At 41.1% G+C, this 25,456-nt stretch overlaps 2 protein-coding genes and 1 long non-coding RNA gene across 3 annotated transcripts; 1 reads left to right on the top strand and 2 right to left on the bottom strand.

The window, feature by feature from the left end:
- Positions 1-104: 104 nt before the first annotated feature.
- dhrs11a (dehydrogenase/reductase 11a) lies at positions 105-16,767 on the top strand. Its single transcript, XM_069510237.1, has 7 exons — positions 105-715; positions 13,674-13,883; positions 14,583-14,677; positions 15,251-15,380; positions 15,519-15,611; positions 15,697-15,762; positions 15,841-16,767. Exons 1-7 carry the CDS (start codon positions 584-586, stop codon positions 15,880-15,882), a joined length of 768 nt encoding a protein of 255 aa, XP_069366338.1. The 5' UTR covers positions 105-583; the 3' UTR covers positions 15,883-16,767.
- A 591-nt stretch (positions 16,768-17,358) lies between these two features.
- On the bottom strand, positions 17,359-23,221 carry LOC109628413 (sodium- and chloride-dependent GABA transporter ine). The gene is made up of 13 exons (XM_020085497.2): positions 22,992-23,221; positions 22,481-22,615; positions 22,194-22,398; positions 21,104-21,236; positions 20,883-21,017; positions 20,585-20,688; positions 20,381-20,505; positions 18,853-18,965; positions 18,630-18,770; positions 18,421-18,520; positions 18,110-18,210; positions 17,853-18,020; positions 17,359-17,738 (listed from the first exon to the last, which is right to left on the bottom strand). The coding sequence occupies exons 1-13, from the start codon at positions 23,116-23,118 to the stop codon at positions 17,595-17,597; spliced, it is 1,731 nt and encodes a 576-aa protein (XP_019941056.2). The 5' UTR covers positions 23,119-23,221; the 3' UTR covers positions 17,359-17,594.
- Positions 23,222-24,115: 894 nt separating this feature from the next.
- On the bottom strand, positions 24,116-25,368 carry LOC138413797 (uncharacterized). Its single transcript, XR_011246202.1, has 2 exons — positions 25,188-25,368; positions 24,116-24,873 (listed from the first exon to the last, which is right to left on the bottom strand). It is a non-coding gene; the product is annotated as an uncharacterized lncRNA (long non-coding RNA).
- Positions 25,369-25,456: the final 88 nt, after the last annotated feature.

The following is a 25,456-nucleotide window of genomic DNA, read 5'->3' as shown; positions in this document are numbered from 1 at the left end:
TTTAATACCACGTGTTGACATTGTCATCACTGTATGTTTTCAGTTGCTGCATGTACCTGCTTGATGACAATATCAGCTGTGTTGCAGCAGAGACATACACGCAGGGATTGATCTCTAGAAAAAACAAGATGGCTGTTTACAAATGATCCTGTGTAAAAGATTATTTTGATAACAGGAAATCGTGAAGGCAACACGCAAAGCAGTCACCGGTGGTTCGTTGAATCCACCAGATGACGGTAGATGACCACGCGCTGAGAAAAACTCGGAGCTCGTGGGCTGAAAAACGAGGTGGGAGGTGACGTGAAGCAAACGTTTGTCCTCTCTGCTCCTCTTCATATTTCATCCAGCGGAGCGCATGGATCCGGGCTTCAGGTCCACTGGCTGCCGCCGACCTGGTTGCTGCAGACTCAGGCAGGAGCTCGTGGCTGCCGGATCCCTTCGTGTGATTATATTGTGATTATTAGTTCAAAAACACTGCGACAGTGAGGTGAGCAGACAGGACATTACAGCAGCAGCAGGAGCGGTGCGTCGGTGCTCAGGGTGCCCGCTCAGACAGGCAGCAGGCAGGCAGCAGGCAGGAGAGATGGAGCGGTGGAAAGGCAGAGTGGCCCTGGTGACCGGAGCCTCGGTGGGAATTGGAGCGGCTACAGCCCGGGCACTGGTCCAGCAAGGCATGAGGGTCGTCGGCTGTGCCAGGAACGTCGACAAAATAGAGGTGGGTGATTTAGTTCAGTGTCGTTAGCCGTTAAGTGTTTCCGACACGCAGGGGAGAAGCTAGTTTTACAACAACAAAACGAGCTAACTAACCGTTAGCTAACGTTAGCTTCACAACTTCAGCTAAGAAGCCCCAACGGTGTCCTGTAGCAAGTCAAGTTACCGGTTCGATTCAAGAAGAGCTTCATTCAAGTTGTTTATAGAATAAAACAAAATTAACTAATATTACATCGGGATATAAATACACCTTCTGTTGACAGTGGCATCGCCAGAGGTGCAAACCAAAGCTAAATCACGACAAGCTAGTGTTTACTTTACAGGGATGTTGTTGTAGCTTGATGATTTACTAAACTTGTGTGATGTCTCACAGAACCCCTGTACAATAAAGCACTACTGATGCTCCCACTGCGGCTCCCATCACTACATATCCCACAAACCCTTGCTCTATATACATCTCTGTTTGCTGTTGGGGGGGGGGTTCTTCTGATGCTCCAGAGAGGTCAGAGGTCAGCAGACCAGCATCAGCAGAGCCTGTCAGAGGTTAAAGGACTCTTACATCAAGCATGATACCTGCTAACAACTGACCATTGTGCGGGACAGAAATAGTAGGCCATCATCTCAAAGCCTTAATTCACCCACTGCCAGTCTTTAGTAATAAACTTGTTCTGGTGGAGTCAAGTTTCCTCACTACACTTTCCATTCAGTGGAAGATGGCTTTTCTGATGATAAGTATTAACCAATTACCTTAAAAACATAATATCCTGGCAAAAAAGCATACAGTTCCTCATAGTGTGACCATGTATGTGTCTTCTAAAGATTTCCAACAATCAAAGCTGTTTCAATGTCTATGTGCACACTGTTCCACTGATAAACTGCTTTTTCCACACCTAGATTTTGTGCAACAGTATTTATTTCTGTTTGAGGTTTTGCACAAACATGATCCGATACACATATCACATTATGAGGTCATTGCTCTGTTAATCGTGTCACAGAGAGCTTAAGTCACTCCCTCTGTGATATGGAAAGACAAGTCAGAACATTATTCAGATCCTGCTCTCATCGTTACTGAGAGTAATAGGTTCCACTGATGATTAGTTTTTGAAGTGTGTGCAAATTTGGTATCTTTGTATTGAAGTCAGGGAATTTATGGAGCGTAACCAAAAATGAATTGATTATGAAGAAGAACATGGGAGGCTATTTTTAAAATTCGTTGTAGTTGTTTCAATCCATCTCCTGTGACAGACATTCTTGCACAAAGACTTGGAGTGTATGACTTGGAGCAGGTGACAGTGGCCCCACCCCACTATCTTGTGTCTAATCATAAGCCATAAGGCACTGCACCTTGCTTATCTTGTCAGCCAGTAATCAAGCATTACTCTCCTCACTCCACAGATCTGCTACAACTATGTTTTACACCTGGTATGTTTTTCATAAAGCAGTGTTCAGCATGCCTTGCATTGTTTACGTTGAATATTTAAGTGTTGTACTCAGTGTAATCTACTGTGAGTCTTAAAACAGTGACATTATATGATAGCAGTCACATGAATAGTCCCTGTGATGTAGTTAGATTCTTATGCTTGTATGCACCAATCTTATTTAGCAAAATTACCCACATGAAGATTATTTAATCAGTATGAATTGTAACTGGTCATAAATAATGGTAACTAAGCTGGTGGAGATCTAGGCTGAAGAGATGAATAAGGTACTTACTATTCTTCATCATTAATGTAAGAGCTGTGGCTAAGGCCGCTCCTTCCAGTTCTGTCACCGGGGGCCATCAATGTGATATTGTGTTTCAAATAAACTTGATGACTTCTAATATTCCAATGTCACGCTGTTTACAAAAGACAGACACAAGCAAAGGACAGGCTTTAGTTCAAATAGTTTGTCATCATGTGTCAATCTCCATAGTGCATCGTTCTGTACTATAGCTAGAGGTAATTATTTTCATTATTGATTAAGCTGACAGTTATGTAATGTGTCTAATATTGGTAAAAAAAAATACACATCAAAGATATGATTTCAAATGTGTTTTAGTCCTCATACCGAAAAAATATTGAATCCTCTGACTTTTTTAATTGAAAAAGGTGATCATCACAGTTGTTACTTTTTTACTCAATCAATTAAACAACACATTTTTAAGTACTGTGGTTTTTGCAACTATTTCCAGTTTGCAATAAGGTAGTTGCAACACGGACAACAGGCGTGTACTGCACGTTACTTCAAAGTTAATTTTTCCTCAATGTTTCAATAATGTCTTGTTTTTGAGATGCAAGCATTTTCCCCACCTTTACCACACACACATGCACAGACTAATGGCCATACACACATACAGTGAGTGTGAATTGCGCAATAGAAAGCCTCCCTCCATTCACACTCTGGTCACATGGTCCCCACTGTCAATAGTTAACTGCCACAGCTTGTGTCAGCCCTCTTACGTTACTTAACAACAAGGTCACAACATTTAAAATCTTTATGGTGCCTTTTTTGAATATGTCTTCCAGCATTAAAGGGACTGCAGCAGCTCAGCTAGAATAGTCTCAATTATTCTTAAATATGGATTCCAATACATGAAACCAAGATTCCATAAACTGAATATTTGGCCGAACGACAGGAAGATGTGAGATTGTATTGACTGACAGATTTCTGCTCTCTCCACGAGAGTCTGTACAAGACTTTTAGAGAGATGTCTGTGTGAGTTGAGGGACAAAGCCAGTATTGTGCCTTCTCTGCTATGTAAACTGGGTTCTTGCTGTAGTTGTGCCAAACCTGGCATGCTGCTAGTGGGGGGATGCAAGTGTCTATCACTAAAGTAATTGTTCTTCACTCCCCTTTTGATGTTAATTTCTTTACTTGAGGAAATTAAAAAATTGTATGGACATTTCTTTACAGCAGTTTTTTCACCTCATAGTAGACCAGATACAATAATGTATTTAAATGTAATAGGTTTTTGTCTGTAAACAAACCATGGAGAGAGGGGAGTGGAGAGTTGTGGCAGCAGTATTGTTTTGCTGTCTCTGTGAGACTATGCAGTAGGCAGTGGGGGAGCAGCAAGTTGAAGGGCGACGTGTGGTCACCATGGGCTCTGACGAGGAATGGAGGCAACAAGACGCATCCAAGTAGCAGCAATACAGCTTCTCATTAAAGCTTGTGTAACTGACCAACGTCCAGCGGAAGAACTGCAACATCTGATTTGAGTGTTGAGGAGGGAAACCATAAAAGTGTAGAAGTGTCCAAAGACTATATGCATGTTGTTTGTGATACTGCTGTCATATTAGAAGGCTTGTCTGAGCTCACATCTGACTCAGAGGAAGAAGAGGACACCTAGTTACTGACCGAATAGACCTCTAAGGCCCTCCAGCCCATATAGCCCACATCTGTGGTTTTGATGTACCTGCTTACCGAGCACAATATGATGCAGTAGTAAATACACAGTTATGGGAGAATGAACTCTTGTTGCTAATTTCCACAAATTAAGCTAGAATGCCACTCAGTAGGGGTTATCCCTCCACCTCATCCAGATAATCTTGACTATTAGATTCTTTTACAACAAGATCCTAACATTGTTTACTGAGAAGTTGCACAAAAAAAGGCCTTATCTTGCCTTGTTAAGTAAAATTACTTAAAAATTCCTGTCCCTTAAATTAAAGACCAAGTTTATTTATATGGCACAACCACATTTGACCAAAGGGCTGAACAGGTTTAAAATATGAAATTAAAATAAAAGTATCTATAAAAAACAGAATCAGTGGAGAAAATAAAAAAGCAATAAAACATAATAAATGTTTGAGAATTAAGATATTGCACAACAGCAGATGAAATCAAGGTTTCAAGCTCCACTTGAATTGAAAGCCAGTGAGAGGAGGTGGGTCTTAAGCAGTGATATAAATGTTACTAGGGTCTAAACAGTTCTAATATGAATAGGTAAAATGTCCCAGAGATTAGAGGCAGCCTCTGGATCTGCACACAAATGTGAAGGGCTCTTCACCCTGCAACAACCCTTCACCAAGTTTGGTGCAAATTGCTTTAGTACTTTCGTTCCTGCTGACAATTAAACAAACCAACAACCAGATTTATGTGACAGCACGTAGATCTGGTTTTCACATAACCTTGGCAAAAGTAATAATGTATTTTTTAAAAGACAAAAATACTTGGTTTAAAACTTCTTTATACTGGTTTTTATTTACAACATTTGGCTGGAAATTTCTGTACCAGTACAGTCTCTGCTTAAAAAGTTGATTTGCTTATCTATGTTTGAAACAAGTCACAAATCAATGAACATGGCTTTTTATCAGGGCCTGAAGGAAGGGCCACAAAACCAGAGAAGTTTTTTTTACTGGTTAATGATATAATTTATCATGTGTACTGTGTAGGATTTCTCTGTGGTCTGGTTGTTTAAGCCCAGGCTGAATGCAGAAACGGCATTGCCATCTAGATAACAGATCTGTTTGTACTGCAAGTCCATTTCAAATTGATACAGTGAAATCCTGGGTGCTTTGATGCTACGCACAGTACAGACATCTGTCAAAATGTAAGAGCTGTGGCTGCTACAATTTTAGATCAGATAAAATTAGCTAACAGAATTACCTTTTCGTGTTTGTAAGATTTGTGGTTGGCATACAGTGAGCTTGTGTTAGCAAGATATTGACAAGAGACTTTACATTATTTTGATCAGCATTCAAAAAAGCAGTAAGAATACTGAGAATACAAAGAGTATAAAGTTGCTTTCAGACATGCACTGAACTCTGGATAATCTACAGGGGCTGTGTGTGAGAATGCAAACATCTGAGTCAGTTGCTGCAGAGTTTCTCCTCCAGTCCCGTAGTAAAACTTCTGGATAATGCCAGAGTGAGTGTCCAATGAAGATGTCAAGTTGGAAAGACTACAAGATCTGAGAGCTTTCAGTTTTTCAGAATGTATACGTTTCATCCTGCTCCACCTCATGTAATTGCTCTGGAGATCTGCGTTGTTGTGAAAGCATTTGGCCTGAGAACCTGCTGCTGTGTTCTTCATATGTGAAAGGCAAACTCCAGAGAAAGTGCTGACCCCATTGCGTGGACGTTCTGCGAGGTTCATGTCTGAAAATGGCTTAAGTAGGGGACTGATGATATTGGCCTTTTTAGATCAGATTTAGATTTGCAAAGCTTCCCCTCTATTTTAAATTATACCCTCAAAATGCTTAATCAGTATGTCTCAGCCCTCATATTGACCTATACTTCTATGGTTTTGAAACACATCTCTTTTGCTACATTTATGTGTGGAATCGGCACTACTCCAGCGCTTTCCTCCACCTCAAACAGAGACTTTTGGAAAGGCATCTGGCCTCACTTCTGTTTGAAAACTTCAGGGATGCATTCATTCCCTCTCACTTCCTGATCGGCTCTTATCAAGTCACGACTCGACTATCAGTGGCGAAGGCGAAACATTGTAAACGCTTTGTGTCAGTAACAGTTCCCCCTCATTATCAGTCCAAGAGAAGAAATCCTTGGACTTACATTTCACAAGTGCCGTTCATAGTATTTTCTGTAACTAAGTGACAAATAGACAATCTGCTTCCTGTTTTATGTGCACTCTGGCCCAGTGTATATGTGAATGGTCATGTGAGTTGCATATTTAGTTGTTTATATGGATGGAGATTATTTCTGTGAGCTAAAATGCACCTCTGTACAAATTTTAATTGAGTATTAAAACTTATTTTTAAACTTATACACATTAGCATGGATATAGTCTCTGTCTGCTTGTTAAAAGACTTTGACACAATTGACCAACACATTATTCTAGTGGACTAATAGGCCCTATCTAACAGGCTCCTGATTGGCTGCCTGTGAATACAGCTCTGCATAAAGCCGAATCCTCTACACTTCTTAGCCAGTCCAAGCATGTTTTCTTTGAGCGAGTAAATCCTAAATTAAAACTCAAAGAACTTCGGCAGGTGAGCCAGGAGGTCAATTTCAGACCACGGCCGACCAGCTTTGATTTGGTGCCCATTCTGAAGGAGCAGAGAAATGCTCAGTCATGCTTCAAAAGCTGAGGCGACACAACAAAAGTCAGTCAGCTCCCCTCTGTCTCTAAACCCGAGGCTGTCTCTGCCGCCTCTTCTGGGTTGTGTCTGTACACGTTGAGTAGATTTCACTCCAGAAAGGATTTGAAGTGGGTCAGGTCAGACAGCTTTACTCTCTTTGTCTCATTCCCTTTGCATCACTTTGTGCCCTGATTCTTCTTCTTATATTTGTATCTGTTTATTTCCTTTAAATCATTAAAATGTATTGATATGTATGATCTGTAAATCCAAAGTTAGGGAGTTATTTAAGCATATCTCCAAAACTATGTAAGCACTGCAAAATCATATATAGCGTATTACACATAGTCTCTATGAATAGCCCAATCACTAGGTTTTAAGATTGTTCAATTTGATGTCTCAGCATTGCTGTCTGCTCCTGTGCAGTTATTTTACTTCCCATGACAATTCTCTCCTGAACTCAGTGAGTTACCTCATGGCCTCTTCAGCTCTCATGCTTCTATCTTACCCATGCAGAAAGCTTTTCCACTGAGCTGTGAGCTGACAGAGGCTCTAACTGATAATCCATCATGTGTCCATGGATTCTGCTCCCAAGAGAAGCAACGTTCACACCAACACAACTAACAACAACATTACTCATGTATGAATCCTGCCAAAGCAGCAGTGCAGAATGTGAATTTATTAATGACATACAGTTATGTAGAAGAAGGGCGTAGGTAATGAGGAGATCCTTATAATAAATCACAAATAAAATATTAAAAGTGATAATCATATAAATACATTTCAATAAATGTATGTCTTCTGGTTTTACCTCAACCCTCACAATCACTTTTTACTATTAAGCGACAGCATGTAGGCTTACAAACCTACCACGTATAACATGAGAAAGCGTAAGCAGAGGCAATTAGCTGACAATGAAATTCAGTCAGATAGGTCACACAGCATCAGTGATATGGAAGCAGTTCAGATTTCTTAAGCTGGAGAGAAATATCCGATGCGGGTTATGCGGGTGACCCGTGCTGACAAAGAGGGGAAACGCGATAAACGTTTTTGGCCATCTGAACACGAGCCGTCCCACAGAGTATACTGAAACCCTCGAATTGCTTTCACCTACACACAGGCTCCATAACCAGCTCCCCCAGGAGTAGTTGCTGTGTTTGCCTTTTCAGTCATTGTCCCATGTGATAAGAGCCCTGAAGTATGAATTTATTTAGGAATGTGCATCAAGTTATTGATCAAAGATTAATAGAATAGTAATAGTATAATAGCCCTTGAGCCTCAAATTAAATCCTGTCCTGTGGAGTGCCCTTGTCAACAATTGTTATATTGTTATACTGCACCTACACGAATCACACTGTTTCTATCCTTTGTGTCTGACAGACATGTTGAGTGCATTCTTTATTAATTAATTAAATAAATGGTGTGTGAATTATCGATATAATTCAAAAAGTATAGCACAGATTTATGAGACGGTGATGCTATTGCTGATGCCAGTTTATTTTACCATCCACAAGACCAACCTCAACAGTACATTTGCAATTTAAAATGAATCTTCACCTTCACATATCAGCAGGCTTTTTGCTTTAGTACACCTGAATGAGTAAGTACCATAGATCAGACTAATGGATTAATACACCATGTAAGTGCCTCTGGAATCAGATATTAAGATTTTATGTGTTTGTAGTCTCAACTCAAAATCTGGCACTACATTGTAACCAGTACTGCATATAAATAAAATAAAAACATTTAAATCTGTTACATTTTTCAGTGCTCACAATAAATTACAAAGTCTGGGGTATTTTTAATCACTCATTATGCTGGATCACCTGGGTCTTAACACATTTACCAGCCTGATTTGTCTAGACGGCTCGGTGACCCCTATGAGCCACTCTCCCTGCACCACCACAGTGCTGTTCTCTCTGTGCCTGACATTTACTGGCATTGACATCCACTCTCCAGGCCTCCTGCTCTGATAGGTAGTGTGGTAGTGTGTGTGTATGTATTTGAGGGAGGCCTAATGTACAATGGAAGAAGATGTCATGTAACTGCTATGTGCAACCATCGCAGCAGGCTGGCACTTGTAATGTGCTTATTCATCCAATTAGAATGCAGTTACCATATGTGGCAGCAGTGTAGTGCATACAGTGATGCAGATGCAGCTCAGGAGCTCCAGTTAATGTTCTCATCAAACATCAGAAGGTTGATTCCACAAAGACCTGAGGCTGTTGTCAGAGCAAAGCATGTTTCGTTTGTTGTTGGGTGTATGTTGTAGCAGCAGCAGCAGAGTGAGAAAGAAAGGATTGTACAATTCTACAGCACAAAGACAACTTGAGTTCACCAGGTTCAATATTACCATTTGGCATTGTGGGGGCTGGCAAGAGAGAATGCTAATTTTATAGTTTTTGGCCTTGACATCAGCCAAATTGGATTTGTTGCTGGGTGTTTGTTTGATATTGGAAACATTGTATGGCCACTCTAAACTCACACTCTGTTGGCCCAACCCAGGCTGGCCCGGATTGAAAGGGTTTAATTTTTGGACTATGTCAGATCACCACTGTCTCCATGCCTCTCTCCCATGTCTGTTTTTGTTGTCTGCTCAGGGTTTAAGTTATCACAAACGCAGCATGCATTACAATGCTGTATCAGAGTCGGCCTTGGGCTTATTGTACCGATCGCCAGCATCAGGGGCAGAAAAAAAAATCTCACATGAGAGAGAGGAGGCACGTCATTCGTCAAGAGGGAAACTTCATCCCTCAGCATGTTTCAACTACAAACAAAAGAAATTTAGTCTTTTTTTTTTTTTTTTATCATCTGACAGCCATGTGAATCCAGGAATAAAGGCTGCTCTCTGTATAAATGTCATCCTTTCACAGTTTCTTCTCTTATTTTGAATTAATATCTGCCTTGGCCTCTTCCAGGATTGGATCACTTTGTTTAGAGGAAAAAAATCCAACCACACTGGTTACACCAGTCTGTTACACAGCACCTGGCTGCCTGCTCTCTGTCTACTCTGTCAGGGTTATAAAAGCCTTCTCATTTAAACCAGATACTCATACCAAACATCTGCTGTCGTTGACTCATCACCCAGCAGCACTGTGTTAGGTTAGGATTTAATCTTATTTATGCCTGCACAGTTGCTGATACTTGTGACATTATTTCAGAGTGCTGATATAGGTTTTCCAAACTGACCCATGTTTATACAATGCCTGGAACTCTACAGAAAAGCGTAAGTCTGTCAATGAGTGTAGTTTCTAACAAAGAGTGTAATAATTTTTCTTATCGCCCTGACTTGATTAGATTACCCTGTCAGAAATGCTGTAAAACCTCCCTGTTCAACCTTTAGACCTTTTTCAGTGGCCGTCTTTCATTTTACGAAGACAAGATAATTGCAAAACCGTCCCTTCTACCCTGCTGCAATCAGCCTGTTGTCACCTTTGACCCCCGCACTCAGCATGACTGATCAAAAACTTGGAAAGAGTTTTTTTTTTTATTGTCACAGAAGTAGTTTAGCTGGATAATGAGTGAGACGAATAAAGCATCACAACTGGATGTGTTCCTCAGACACCCTGTTCTCAGGAGGAAAAAAAACACAAGGAGGGTAATTTAATTAAATACTGGCACTAAATTAGTCACATCTATCGGGTGGATTTTTCCATGAAGCTGTACTCGTAAGACCGTCCTGTGTTATCATTCTCCCACAAAAATCCTACTGAAATCAGAATGATGCATTTGGGTCAGTTTTTAATGCTGTATGTATGCTTTTATTTTCTCTCTCTCTCCTTTTCACTATTTTGGCTGCAACCCCTTCCCATCCTCCCCCATTTCCTCCCTCCTTTTCCACACTTTGTGTGATCGCTGGACAACAGTCTCGGTAATGAGGATGAAAATTCATTATGACAGGAAGAACTGTTTTGTGTGTCACAGGTACTTAAGAGACAGGACAGGAAGGATGAAGAGGGGAGGGGTTAGTGGCTGATTTACATCTTTTGATACTTTTTTTTAACCACACACCCACCAGTCTTTTCAGAGAATAAGAGGAGACAGCTTCCTTTTACACAAACCCACTGCTGTGTGGAAGAACTCCACAGTCAACCTGAGACAAATATAATTTCTCTGCTAATAGCTGTTGCCTTGTGCTATCGATCGGCTCCTCTCATGAAGCTCTGTCTGCCCTCAGCACTTTGGCATCATTTATTTTTATCTCTTCCCTCCTCTCCAGTGAGTTGTTTTGCTGGTGCATTTACACCAGTTCCAAGTGAATGGGTGAATGATTGAACATGGCACGGGATAGTGATGTCCCTTGCATTGTATACCTTATATAACAGTCCTCCTGCAGCGGTTAGATTTTGTACACGTGACTGAGTGCTGTGTGGGTATATGTACACCCATTACTGTGACATGTACAGGCTTTATGTTGTAACACTATTTGTCTTCTGAGCTGTAAGAGTTTTTGTGTTTCAACACTCGATAAGACTCTCTTGATAAGACCATCAAGACTGTCTGAGTAATTCCAAATAGAGATTTTTGTTTGAGCTCTGTGTATCTGTAAGACCACACAAGGCCGTATGAAAGTAAGAGATAATACAGTTGATGTTAAAATAGGTTTTTGAATGTAAAATGTTTTTAATGAGGAGAAATGTAGACACAAGATAGTTCAGAACGTGAATGCTGCTTTCAGAGGAAAATGGCTGCATAACGCCATTAGTTGCATCTATTTTGGTTTTATTGGATTCCAATGTTGCATATGATTGATTCAGAAGTGCACCTTCAGCTCACCTTCAGCTCACCTTCAGCTCACCCTGCCCACAAACATAGCATCAGTTTATTTTGCAAGTCTCCTTTAGCCGCATTGCTGTGTGTGTCTTTGAGACATTATTTGTGGTTGTCAAACGTGTTTTTAGGCACTTTTAAAGGTGCTGAACATAGGAACCTTTTTGATATTTGGTTTTAGTTTTGAGTGTTTTGAATGAGTCGGACATAGAATCAATTTGCCAACAATGCAATTGCTGCTCTTTTCAGAGTGGTTGTTTATCTGTGGGACTGCATGTCCATGTCTGAGGGTTGGAACTGACCACAGCAGTACAGCTGGTGCCAGAGCACACACTCTCTCACACACATCTACACACATTCACAGCCTGATACTTCCTGTAGTTGGACCAAGATCACAGCCTGTTTGCTCTGCAGCTCCCACTTAAGCGTAATTCTCTCCCAGCAACAAAAGATGGGCCTTGCTTCCCCTTTACGTTAACCTCCTTTCTGAATAAAGAGCCTCTCCACTCATGAGCCTGAGATCTCCTTCCCGCCTGAAAGCCTGTCCCTCCAGACAAGTGTGTATGTAAGAGCCAGAGTCTAAAGACAACTCGATCATTTGCATTAGAGGCGTTACTGCAGCTGAACTGCACCACTCACAACTTCACCTTTCTACAATGTGGTCAAAAGAGTAAGTTTTAGTCTTTACAGATGAGTGTGTTTTCAGTAGTATTTTGACAGATTTATTCGGGTAATGCCTCCCCTCTGGATAATCCGAGTTAAACGGTTTAGAGGAAGAGCAGGGGAATCTACACACTCCTAAGTGTGAGATAAGGTGCATCAACTCTATTATGCCTTCTGTTAGAAAACAGCCAGAGTGATCCCTTTATCCAATTTTATCCTGATTATAAAAGCAGGCTTCACAAGTAAACTTAGTTTCTTCAAGGAGCTGCTGCAGTGGCTGCTGCGATCTGTGACTTTAGCAGCGATCTCCACGTGTCAGACATTTAACACAAAATCCCATACTTCTGTGTTGACAGAAGTATGGATGCAAACTTCATGAAAACAAGTGTAAATGTTTAAATTCAGTTGTGTAGAAAATGAAAACCATATCATCATTGTTATATAACTAATAGTGTTAAATGACTAGGATGTAACATAAATTCTGCTGCAGAGATCACGCGTGTTTCTTTAGCAAACATTTAAATTGTATGGCCCTGCTTTTTCATTTTTGCGTCAGTTGTGTGTTAGAAATGGCATCATCATGCCCACTCTGTCGTAAATCATTTGGAGGATCTCCTGCTGTGTTATCACATGGGCTCATTCGGACATTCTCTGGAGTTTTACTAGGGGGCTGGCCAAAGAAACTCCAGAGAAGGTCTGGAGCCTCTCGCTCTGCGTTCTCACATACTGCCCCTCTGGAGATTGTCCACAGATTTTCCAGAGTTCAGTGCATGTCTGAAAGCAGCTAAAGATGTTATCAAACTGGATATATCTATAGGAAACTGCATGCTCATGTATCTAATAAGACCAAGATAACAAATATGCAAGCATTAGAAATGTAATCCTCCCGGCTCCACACTCGCACAGAGCATTACAGTGCTGCACATCATCTCTGTCTGCCACCAGCCCCGCCCTTATGCCCCTGCTGTCCGACCAGCACCCAGAATGAGACATCAGGTGACCGATGCAGCTGTGCCTAGCGAAGGAGGGGGCTTGATCTGTGTCAGTTAGTATCAAACCTCACAGTGGTGGAAAGCCAGCTGACCTGTTTGGAGCGTAGCCTGCCCGGCCCTCAAGAAAGAGGCATCAGTGCATAGCTCTTCATCAAGTCATGATTTGGATTTTATTAGAAAATTACATTTTAATTAAAATTCTTTTTTATTATCATGGAAAAAAACATAATCAGGCAGGTGTGGTTTTGTCTACCCTAGTGCTGAATCCCCCCTTCTACTGATGTGGCGTTGATCTTATGGCTGCACGCTCTCTCTGCCTTCTCAGCGGCAGAGTCAGTAGGGCGCAGGGTGGAACTCTTATCTTAGTTATGATGCTGCAGGTTAATTATTTCTAGCCCTTAGTCAACAGTGTCTCAGTCTTGTGAATCAATATCTGGCAATTTTTCAAAACATTTTTATTTATTCTGTTACTGTGATACAGGGTTTAAATTGGGGTCTGATTTTGTGTTTTGCAGAAGCTGGCAGCAGAATGTCAGAGTGCAGGCTACAGTGGCACACTGATCCCCTACAAGTGTGACCTGTCCAACGAGGAGGAGATCCTGTCCATGTTTTCAGCGATAAAGACGCTGCACAAAGGCGTGGACGTATGCATCAACAATGCTGGACTGGCCCACAGTGAGCCGCTGCTCAGCGGAAAGACAGAGGGCTGGAGGAACATGATCGATGTGGGTTGATCACAGACACAAATATTAATGCTAAGGCAGAAACAAGCTGGAATGAAACCTTTTACTTGTGATGGGTATAATGATGTGTTGGTTTTGCTGATTTTTTTTATGTTTACTCTGGTGGAGTGAGGGGAACTTTTGAGTTTGTAGAGTTAAGAATAAACACAGTTTAAACACACACTAAACCTGATGCCCCCCCCTCACAGAGGCAGAGTCAGTAGAGGCCCTGGCAGAGCAGAGGCCCACTATTGAAAGAAGCCCAATTTCTCTTGTTGGGACTTTACTTTCTGATTCATGGAGCTCTTGACCACCAAAGACCCCCTACTCTAAAGCCTCTGTCTCCAGAGTCCTGCATTTGTAACGCTCGTCCATCTGTTGTCATGGCAGCCCACATGAATGTGTACTGCAGTGTATTTTTAGCTTGCGTTTAATCTGTACGCTGACCTTGTTTAGACAACTCCCTATCTTGCCACCATGTTGGCTTTAAACCTACTGTCTATGAGTATCACTACAAGAGCAGATTAGAGGCCACAACCTGGACATGAACAGCAGGTTCAGATGGGCTAACACACTGACCTAGTGAACAACACTCAGCCACACTGCAAGTGTTATAACATGACATTCAAAAAAGAATTAACAGTACCATAGGATTGTCCAATTGATAGATGTATGAAGTTTCTGTCTTCGCCTTCTGTGCAGGTGAATGTCTTAGCCTTGTCTATCTGCACCCGTGAGGCTTACAAATCAATGAAGGAGAGGAATGTGGACGATGGCCACATCATTAATATTAACAGGTAAGATATGCAGACCATCTTTGAATCTCAGGAATGTAAAGATTAATATGGAAATTCCTCTGCCAGTTTGTTCAGGGGGATTTTAATCAGTGAAAGCTTCTTTGTGTAAGATTGGGTTGAAAGGGAACTATTGAATATAAGATTATCCTAGTGATTTTTTTCACTTCACTTTGAGGTGAGGGGTGTTCAGCCGCAACATGCAACTTCACAACTAAACATCACTAAATTCTACACACTGAACCAGCCAACTGTGAGCCCCACCTGACCCCTGGTGGTGGAAGTCAGCTAATATTGACTTCTTTTATTATCGTAATGTTTATGTTGTTTAACACAAATATATTTAGTATAAATCATTAATTGATTCAACTGTCTGTTCTGTTTGTGGAAAGATACAGACACTTTATTAATATTCAACTCTTAAATAGACTCGGCTTGTCGGCTAAGTGAGCAACAAGAGGAATTTAAAATAACATGAAAAGTATATCAGAGGCTGTAGAGTTCAAAGATTCATTCATTTAATTCGTACTTGAATCAAATGTTTCTGATTAAAACATCTCCATCTTTTCTGTCAAGTATGAGCGGACACCGAGTGGTGCCAAGTGCTGACGTGCATTTCTACAGTGCTACTAAATATGCTGTGACTGCTCTGACTGAGGGGATACGACAAGAGCTCAGAGGAGCAAATACACACATCAGAGCCACAGTAAGTTAGTTGTCACCACCAGTGTGCAGATCCTTATCTCCTCACTGGATTTCTTAAATTCCTCAGGACAAACTTGACCGTCTGCGCATGCATGTGACGACAGTCGTTTCATTTCTCGTGCATTTACCTCCTCTACAGTGTATATCTCCTGGAATAGTGGAGACTGAGTTTGCCTTCCGGCACCACAACAGTGATCCAGAGAAAGCAGCTGCAGTGTACGAGAGTATCAAAGTAAGAGACAACAGATGTACTTCAATAAAGTGAAAATAACCGGAGCGCTGCAGCATCAATAATACTTCTTGTCTTCCCTTCTCAGTGTTTGAAAGCAGAAGACATAGCCAGCGCAGTCACATTTGTCCTCAGTGCCCCTCCTCACGTCCAGGTATCTCCTTCTCTCTCTCGCTTTTTATCAAGTTCACAGTTCGGCGTCAATACTGATCCCCCTTGTTCTTGTCATTAGATTGGAGACATGCAGATGAGGCCGGTCGAACAGGTGTCGTAGCAGTCAAACAGGAAGCTGCAGGAGGAGCAGATACCCAGCAGCCATCGTGACTCATTAGCGACCTCTGCTGGGCAAGGGAGGGAGGGGGGATAAAACAAATCAACTACAGCTGTTTTGGATCTGCTGGGATGTGGTGGTGGAGGACTGGAGCCTTAAGGAGGCTGTGTGAGGAAATGAAGGGCGTAGACTTTGCAAACCACTACGAAAATACTACTGAACGCAGCAACCTGGTGTTTGTGAATTGCGGAGCCCGGTCCTGAACCGAGCTGACTCCAGACTACAGCAGGAACAAATGACAACGGAGAGTGCTGCTGCTGTGCTACAAGGTCATCTGCGTGACCATCACTTCAGAGGGAAGACTATGCCATTGATTGCACATGTTTTTGTTTTGTAGGTCATATGACATATCTTTTTGAAATTAAATGGAAAGAGTTTAAGTTTAAATATAATTGCCATTAATATTTTTATTTTTAAGTATTTTAACTTTTGATCATAAATAGATGTGGTCTCATACTCACTAAACATAGACAATACTATCTCCTGTACTCCTGTAACTAACCATAAACTGACTTTCATCCTGCCACCTGTAGTCACCATATGTTTTCACAAACACACTCACTTACCTTTCTATCCAGTTCAGCGCTGTACAAGGAATCAGGAAAGACCAACGCCAATGTCTGTTGAGTACATGGGTTTCCAATCCACCTTTTTATTTGCCTGTGTAATTTCAGTTCTGCACTTTTGATTCATTTGTGGGGAGTTTTAACAAGTAAACACTGGCAACTAATGTAGGGGAGGAAGCTAACTCATTGCACATGTATACCCTTGAGATGTGTACCTTTCAATTTCTCATTAAAGGAATAAAATAAAAATGATTGCCCAGAAGTAAGTTATGTGTTGTGATGTGTTCAACAGACTGTAGGCGTCGGCTTGTCATTGCAGCAATCTGTGGACTTTGTGTCATGTTTTTATTACACATCATATAACATGACATGACATTAGAGTTGCATGACCCATGTAATCATCTGTTAAGCACCAGCATAATCTCTTATCAGCAGTGCCGTCGCATTTGACCCAATGAATCAGCCGCATTAATTCTACAGTGCAATATTTTAAAAGCGATCTGGTTCATACAGCTGAAGATGGGTATTGAACTATGGATGTTAAATAGTGTCAGTTTAATCATGTTATAGCTAAAATATAAGTACTTAATTCAGTAACAGTCCCTGATCACAGATATGTCAACATCTACATTAATATATGTGGCCAAGAGATGGCACCCTCAGCAAGGTTAAGCCACAAGAGACCAGTTACGTGTGTATATGTCAAGTCTTGAGTACCACGCCTTTGTCCTTTGGAGCTCTCTCGCCAGAGGAAATGCAGGCCAGATGTTGAGGATGCGCTCAACAATAACGGATTCTTAACACGTATCTGTTCACAAAATTGTATCTACGAAAACAAAACAGTCACCAGAAGTCTAACAAAATCTCAAATTTAATACACGTTTACAAAAATGTCCATTTTAAATAATCTACATGCAGCAACATGTTTCCACAATCATGTAAATACTTTCTGTGACATAAATATGCTTAATTCTTTACCAGAAGTTTTTTCAAGATTTAAGACTAATAGCTAAACACCTACTGATTAAATTAAACCTGTAGCTAATGGTGGCAATGTGAACATCATGATGTTCACATTGCACCGAGGTATCAGAGGTTTGTCTGAATGTGAGGTTTTTCAGTAACAAGAGAGTTGGAGCTGATGACTGGATAGGCATCTTTTCCTCCCCTCTCATCATACGCCATTTTTGACATCTCATCCAGGCTGTGCGGTGTGATCGAGAGCTTCAGTTTCTGTTGGGGGAATATATTAATGACATTAACACAGCTTGATGTGATTACACACTCACTTGAGTTTTAAATCCAGAGCTTTGAATGGAGAACAGGTTAATAGTACACGTAACTCACCTGCATGAATGAGCCAGGCAGCACCCACAATGTGTGAACTGCACAGAGAGGAATCCAGATGATGGAGGTCATGGCAATAACCCACCCAACGCCCTGAGCCCAGGGAGGGAAGACGTAGTCCTCGTAGCGGGCTGGTTTGAATTGAATGATGGAGAAAATGAGGATGACCTGGAGAAAGAAACATTCAGAGTTCAGTAGTGACACTTTAGGACGGATCTCTAACTTGCTTTAAAGTCCTGGTGGCCCTGCCTACTTACAGTGATCAGTCCAGGAGCAATTATCAGCCAACACAGTTTGAAGAAGATGCTTGCTCTCTTCCCAGTCATCTCTTCCAAGTTGTCTGAAAGTCGATTCACACCTGCACGGAAACTAGTTTAGTAAAACCTTCGGCTGTCAGCATGTCTGACATGTTTTACGTTCTTGTTGATGGCATGGCATTGTGGCAATAAAAGTCAGATTTTAAATTAAACCTCAAAATTTATGAGATGCATCAACTGTTGGTTTAAAGGGTATTGTCACATTAAATGCCCACTAAAATTTGAATTAGATTCGAACATGTTTTTCTCACCGTAACTCCAACAGATCGCTATAACCTCAAAGAATGCAAGAAACATGATGGACACGATTGCAGTGTAATGGTCCATCAGCTGAAAAACAAAGATTCCCACCTGGACACAGACAGAAACAGTCTTTAGGACAGCAGGTGTGAGACTGAAGATCTTACAGTTTGGTTTTAACCTGGTGAAACATCAACCAGTGATGAAGTAGAGTTTGTACCTGCATGACACAAGGAATTCCTAAGAGGCAGGCTGCACCACAGACAGCGAGAATAAACAGCTCCTTCCTCTTGAAAAATGCAATCAGCTGCTGGGAGAATTGATCCATGAGACTGGTCACCATCACTTCAACCATCGCAAACTGATGAAAAAAGAATTGAAATCCTGAGTCATACTGAATCTCTCTAGGACAGGTCCAAATGATGGCATTTCCCTGACTTCACCTCACTGTCCAGTCCGAGGCAGAGCAGCATGAAGAAGAACAACACAGCCCAGAGCTGAGGCACAGGCATGTTGGCAAAGGCTTGTGGGTAAATGACATAAACCAGTCCTGGACCTGGATACACAAGATAATCAATATGGCAATGCAGACTTAAAATCTACATCGTGATAGCGCTTCTAAAGAACAAACATGTAATAACAAAAAGCTGTGAGGGGAAAGACCAACATGTGCAGCATTAATCTGTTCATAAACTGCTACAGCAGTGTGTGATCAAATATACAGATGATTAACATTACACTCGTCATAGTTAAAGAAAGGTTTCTTGTCTCATTTTATTTTTCTTACGATTTATACTCAATGAAGTTTTTCAGATTTTTGACATAGTACAGCGTCAAAGAGAATTAAATTATCAACAAAATTGAAAGAACTGAAATAAAACAAATTTAAGTATAATAAGTAAATCAGACACAAAGGGAATAAGGGCCTGTGTGTCTTGATGTCAGTATCAAACCATATGTTATGGAATAGCCTTAATTTCAAGTGAGTGAGTTAAGCTGCTGTGCACCTGAATTAAGGTAAACAATATATTTCCTCAATCTTTCAAAGTATTTGTCCTACATATACCATGCTTCAATGGAATTTGTTCATTCAAAACAACTTTACAGAGTGTTTTTTATCCCTTGATCAAAACCAATCTTACCACCATGATGCTAGTCAGATGCACCAGAGTGGGGAACTTGTAAAGGTTCCCCAGTATATAAAACCTTGGAATAAACTCAAAATTTTTCTCAGAAATTGATCTATGATATGCTCATGGACCCTCTTACAAAAGGTTTTGGACCACGGGGCACTCAACAGCGTGCAGACCTCCACCAAGTTTCCCTTGAATTCAATCAAAAGTCCCCAAATTTCCCACACTCATAGAAATCAGTTCCCTGTACATGCTTGATTTATTTCATCAGGTTCAATGACTTATTCCCTGGGAAAACTGGGAAATTGTTGTAAAACACAATGGTCTGTTAAATGTTAATAATGTTAAAGAAAAGAAAAAAAATGATGCCACCACATTGAATGGGTTCTTCCCTGAGCAATACAGTATTTTCCACCACGTTTTGTGATAATCAGCTCAGTTATTTGTCTGTAATCTAGCTTGCAATGACACAAACTGACCAACAAACAGACAGGGGTAAAAACATGTTGCGACGAGAGGGTGTCCAATATCAAATTTTGAACTATGACTCGTATTATTGCAACTTGGTCACTTGACTCCTCTGTGAAAAATTTAAAACATCTTCATATTAAATACCTGCAACAAATACCAGGTTCACTGTAAACTGAAACTGAAAACAGATTATATATTTTACTACAAGTAGATTAATTTAAATGATAAATAAAACACAAGTATTATCCTGATACCCAGGTATTAAAGGGTAAAGTTTAATCAAAGTAATCTGGTATAAACCTGGAGCCTGATACATCAATTTAGATTTGACATGATTTGAAATGAGACTATGGTTTTGTTCTCTTACCGTCCACAGCCAGATCGCTGACAGGAATGCCCTGAAGATAAGACATGTATCCAAAGGCAGAGAAAATGATGAAGCCTGCTAGGATACTGGTGAGGGAGTTGATGATGCATATAGTCAGGGTGTCCCTGTGGGGAAGAGAAGATGTTCTTAATATTTTACCTCTTTACCCGAGGAGAAAGGATAAAAGGATATCTGTCTTATTACTTCAAAATATTGTTGTTGAAGGAGTTGTAGCTGGACATGGCCATGAGGGAACCGAAACCAATACCAATGGAGTTAAAGATCTGAGCTGCAGCGTTCACCCACACCTGCAACACAGAGGGATGTTCATCCATAACTATTGATCATCACTACCAAACCAATCAACAAAGCCTGCGTCATTATTAACAATATAAATAGTTCGCTGACTATCCACCTATGTCGGTCAGGTCAGCCAGAACCATTTATGTATTTAATCATTTTTTTATCTCCCCCTCCTGCACTCCTCTTTCTTCTGTCTTACCTCCACTGAGAGCAGCTTGTCCCATTCTGGCACAATGAAGAAGGTTATTCCATCTAATGCGCCAGGAAGCTGTACATTATTGATGAGCAGGGCAATCAAGATTACGTACGGGAACAGGGCCGTGAAGTACACCACCTACCCAAAGAAACAAACAAGGAAAGCAATTCGCCATCAGTCCGTCAATCTCTCACTTTAGCCCAGTTTCTCGCCCACTCCCTCACCTTGCCTGTTGATTTCACCCCCTTGAAGATACAAAGGTAAATGAGGATCCAAGCCAGAATGAGGATGAGGAAAAGCTCCCAGCGCACCCCACCTGCTTCCTCCACTCCATCAGTCTGCTCCAGCATCTTATTTCTTCAAAAAGAGAAGAGAGAAGTCTCCAAGGTGATTCCATTCTGCATTAATCCTGACATACCTCATATCTAGTATGACAAAGGGAAGAGTCCAATTATTTTGCGATAATTTCCTATGGTGGTCATTGGGCATGGAAGTATGTATATGTGGTGAAGCACAGGGTTCCATTTTGGGCCCATTCATTTTTCTACTGTCTTCTGGTTTCTGTGTTGTTTCAATATCTCCACCTTTTATCGCCGACCATTTTTTATCAATAAAACTATTAAGTTGTGCCCTGCAAGTGTCTCTCATCCAGTTAACATCAACAATGGGCTCAAGTTTTTGTACAGTTTGAGGCATTCATGGTCCCTAAAGGATTAATCTTTGATGGTGAACCTCCAGTGAGACCAACAAGTTCCAATTTATGGATTAGGGTGAAACATCATGCAATATGGTGCAAATATCTTGTCTTCATGATCCCTGATCTATGCTATCGACAGGTTAAAAACATCTCGATTTGTCCAATACTTCAGACAGTACCCAATATGTTATACAGTCATTGTTGACATATTGATCTATAAGCTTAGACAAATAAACTGTAGTACTCACGTGCATCTGTCAAATCGTATCTCTTATATTCCCAACCTGATGTCATGTGGTCTCACAGTGTATTCAATTGTTTCCTTTGTTTTGCCTTCAATTCTTTATTTGTTTTTCGTGAAGCCCTTTGTAAACGTGATTTGAAATGTGCTTTATAAATAAGGTTTACTATAACTATAAAACATATTGGATTACAGATTTATCCACTAACTGCGATTTAACAAATTCATGAGTTAACCAATTTGAAAACGAGAGGTTTCGCACCACTGTCTCAACAGGAAGCTGTTCACAATGAAAAGTGTGAACATATTTGTAACCACATATTTGTAACCACTACCTTAGAAGGAGAGTGGGATTCTCCCACACAGTGAGGTGTACCTGAAGAACTCCTGGCTGGCTGTGGAGGAGTAGCTGCTGTTGGTGGCATGGTTGGTGCAGTTAGGTGTGTTCCAGGTGTTGTTGCAGCTCTGCCAGGGCAGCGGTTCCTGGAAGGAGCTGAAGAGATAGTAAAGAGCCCAGGTGATGACAACGTTGTAGTAGATGCACATTATGAAGGAGATTGCCACTGTAGCCACACCCACGCCTGGGGACAGACACAAATAATGTTAATATCATGTTTTTCATAGTCAGACAAATAGGCGTGTGTCACCTTTCAGTTATCCTACCTTTCAACAGTGGGCAGACATTAGCCAGAGCATGGACAGGCCCTCTCCTCATGTACTGGCCCACAATCAGCTCCATGTGGAGAAGAGGGATTCCCAACACCACCAGCATGAACAGGTATGGCACCAGAAAGGCACCTGGCAGTAAAACAATGGTCAAATAATATGAGTCAATTATTTCAGACACATTCCCGGCAAAGGAGCTTTTGTTGGTACAGTTTTTATGGCATCCTCTAATGTTTAACTTTTTGAAAGTCAACCTGCTCCCATGATGGGTCATTATTGCTGTTTTACAATTGTGAACCAATGTTCTTCTTCAACCATACGTGCAGACTTTCACTGTTTAGTTTAGGCTTGTAAACACGAATTACACACACTGCAACCATTTCAGAACTCGTGATGAAAATAATTGTTTGAACATTTTTCAACATATGCAGTAGAAACAAATGCAGGGCTCACTAACAGCACATTACGTTAACCTGTGGAGAGTGTGGTCTTGTTTTATAATTCTCACCTCCTCCACTCCTGTAGCAGAGATAAGGGAACCTCCAAACGTTGCCAAGCCCCACAGCAGAGCCAATGCCGGCCAGAGTGAACTCTATCTGCCTGCTCCATGTCGGTCGGCTGAGGTGTTGATCCATGTCTGCTCCCTGTGTCACTACTGTCGCTCATCAACGCTCAAACTGCATGGATGGTTGGCTAGAATTCAAGTAGCCCTGCGTGATATAACCTTCCTTTTTTATTATCCTTAATGATTAGCTTAACAAGACAGCCGTGGCACGGCGGCTCATAAAGGAGGGAAGGTTTGTCTTACTTAACAGGTTTTCACAACAATCATCAGATACGTTGTTTTGGATATGAAATGTATTTTCAAAAGGCAATTTTTATCACAGTTATACAGTATACAGACAGTGGTTAGTATTTATAAGCAGGGATTTCATATTTTCAGATGAGTGTTTTAATCAGTTTAACCTGAAATGAAAAACCATTGAGTTCAAACTCTTTATATCTACATTAAAGCAGGTTCTCATCCACAGAGCTCTGCCCTGTCTCACCGCCATGTTGTCAAAGTGGCCCCAGGACCCTGTGCGAAGCTTGGCCCTGGGGCTGGCTTTTGTCCTTGGGTTTTATCTCCAGTGGAGATAAGAGATCAACTTGTATAAAAGTTCTGCCCACTGACCAATAGTTTTATAAGACATAGTTAAAAACATGTAACTTTCTCTTTTACATAAGTTTATCCTATGAGGTTAAACATTTATTTGGAATGGGGGATAGATAGTTTACAGATTTACCTTGTGTCAGCCACTATCCCCCCCCTAAAAGACATGGCACACAGAAATAGGTCCATATGTTTTTATTGACTAGTAATTGCAATAGTTATCTGTCAGTGCAGACAGTATATTATATTAAACTAAAGCTCATTATGCAGCATGTAATTAAGTGAAATGTGTAATCTCTCATCCAAGAGGCTTCTTCAGTTCAGTTCCACAGGTCTTGTTAGTACAGAACGGATTTATATCTCGTGGCCCAAAGGTATTCATCTCTTTCCCACACGTTAAAATTCAGCTGGATCTCGGAAAGATGTCCTGGGTATGTTGAAATTCTAAAGATCTTCACTGAAGACACAGGGAGGCCGAGCTGTTTTTAAACACTTTAATGATCAGTTTGCAACACGACTGTCCGGAAAGTTCACATAATATGTTATTATCCACATGTGATGGAGTGCAGGATCCAGGTGGGGTAATCTGATTTAACAGACAACATTCCTGTGGGGATAATATTTACCATTGCTCTTTAAATGTGTAACCATGAAGAAAAAAACATGAATTCATACAGCAGCTTTCTACAGAGCATTTCTCAATCAGCCTTCTTTGTTTGCATTTGTCTTTGCAATTACATTCATGTCTCCGTTGGATATTTATTTATTTCCTGCATCATCCCATATCATTCATAAGAGATCAACATATTTATCATTTATTCTCTTGGCAAATGGGGGGATAAACATTATTAGGTGAACGCCCTCAAAATAAACATTTCACAGTATACACTACTTGCGACTTACAACACAAGTGGCTGCAGGCAGTCATTTATTCAAGGGAAGTCAGCTAACTGGATATAAGATGTATATTCTGCTTACACCAATATCAAAATGCCTTGCAGGGATTTACTGGGTAAGATGGGTGGGTATATTTACTGAATTAAGCTGGAAAGAAACCAGTATGGATCGTTCCTGAAGGAAGCCAGGTCAAAGAGGAAACACAGTCCACCATGAAAAGAGAAGGCTGCAGCGGTGGTGGAGGCAAACACACCTCCAGTACAGCAGTGGGGCTGTGGGATGAGGCAGACATCAGACTGGAGCCTTGTCTGTGCAGGGTGGAAATGTTGAAATCCACTTCCTGTTGTGATGAGTTTTAGCATGAAACATTTGCATCCAATTTCAGGCAACACAAACTTTAAACCAATGCCATCAGCAGCAGTAGAAATGAAGTGTTTCTGAGGAGCACTGGCATGTCAGTTATCCAACAGCTGCAGACCAGGTCCACTAAACCATGTACTCAAATCTAAAAGCCAACCAACCAACCCACAGAACATTAAACAACCAACCAACCAGCCATCTTAGCAACTAACCAGCAAAACATCAACCATCCAACTCACCAGCCAACCAACAAAACAACCACCCAACCAACCAACAGAACATTAACCAACCAACCTGCTATCCATCCCACAAGCTAAGTAGTCATACATCCCTTCAGTGTGACTTAAAGATGATTCAATGATTCCTCTTTTTGCCAGGGACCCCTTAGAACTCCTCAATACCAGGACCCCACACCACAGAGATCTGACTATTCTACATCACAGCACCCCGTGAGCGTTTCAGTGGTAACACGTGGGACACATGCTAATGCTGTCAGGAAAGAGGACTGCATGCGTCAGTGGACATTTAACCAACCACGCCTTATTAATATTATTATGAAAGCT

The sequence above is a fragment of the Paralichthys olivaceus genome, chromosome 15 (assembly GCF_024713975.1).
Source record: "Paralichthys olivaceus isolate ysfri-2021 chromosome 15, ASM2471397v2, whole genome shotgun sequence".
Taxonomy (NCBI): Eukaryota; Metazoa; Chordata; class Actinopteri; order Pleuronectiformes; family Paralichthyidae; genus Paralichthys; species Paralichthys olivaceus.
Note: the sequence above shows the minus strand (reverse complement) of the source record. Positions and strands in the feature narration are given on the sequence as shown.

What these genes read in the sequence shown, in the direction of transcription:
- dhrs11a (XM_069510237.1), top strand. Translation starts at nt 584, where the DNA reads ATGGAGCGGTGGAAAGGCAGAGTGGCCCTGGTGACCGGAGCCTCGGTG. An exon ending in GGAACGTCGACAAAATAGAG is followed by an intron (nt 716 to 13,673) that starts GTGGGTGATTTA and finishes TGTGTTTTGCAG; the next exon opens with AAGCTGGCAGCAGAATGTCA. An exon ending in CACATCATTAATATTAACAG is followed by an intron (nt 14,678 to 15,250) that starts GTAAGATATGCA and finishes TTTTCTGTCAAG; the next exon opens with TATGAGCGGACACCGAGTGG.
- LOC109628413 (XM_020085497.2), bottom strand. Translation starts at nt 23,118, where the DNA reads ATGGATCAACACCTCAGCCGACCGACATGGAGCAGGCAGATAGAGTTC. An exon ending in TTCAACAACAATATTTTGAA is followed by an intron (nt 20,506 to 20,584) that starts GTAATAAGACAG and finishes TCTTCCCCACAG; the next exon opens with GGACACCCTGACTATATGCA. An exon ending in AGCGATCTGTTGGAGTTACG is followed by an intron (nt 18,211 to 18,420) that starts GTGAGAAAAACA and finishes GTTTCCGTGCAG; the next exon opens with GTGTGAATCGACTTTCAGAC.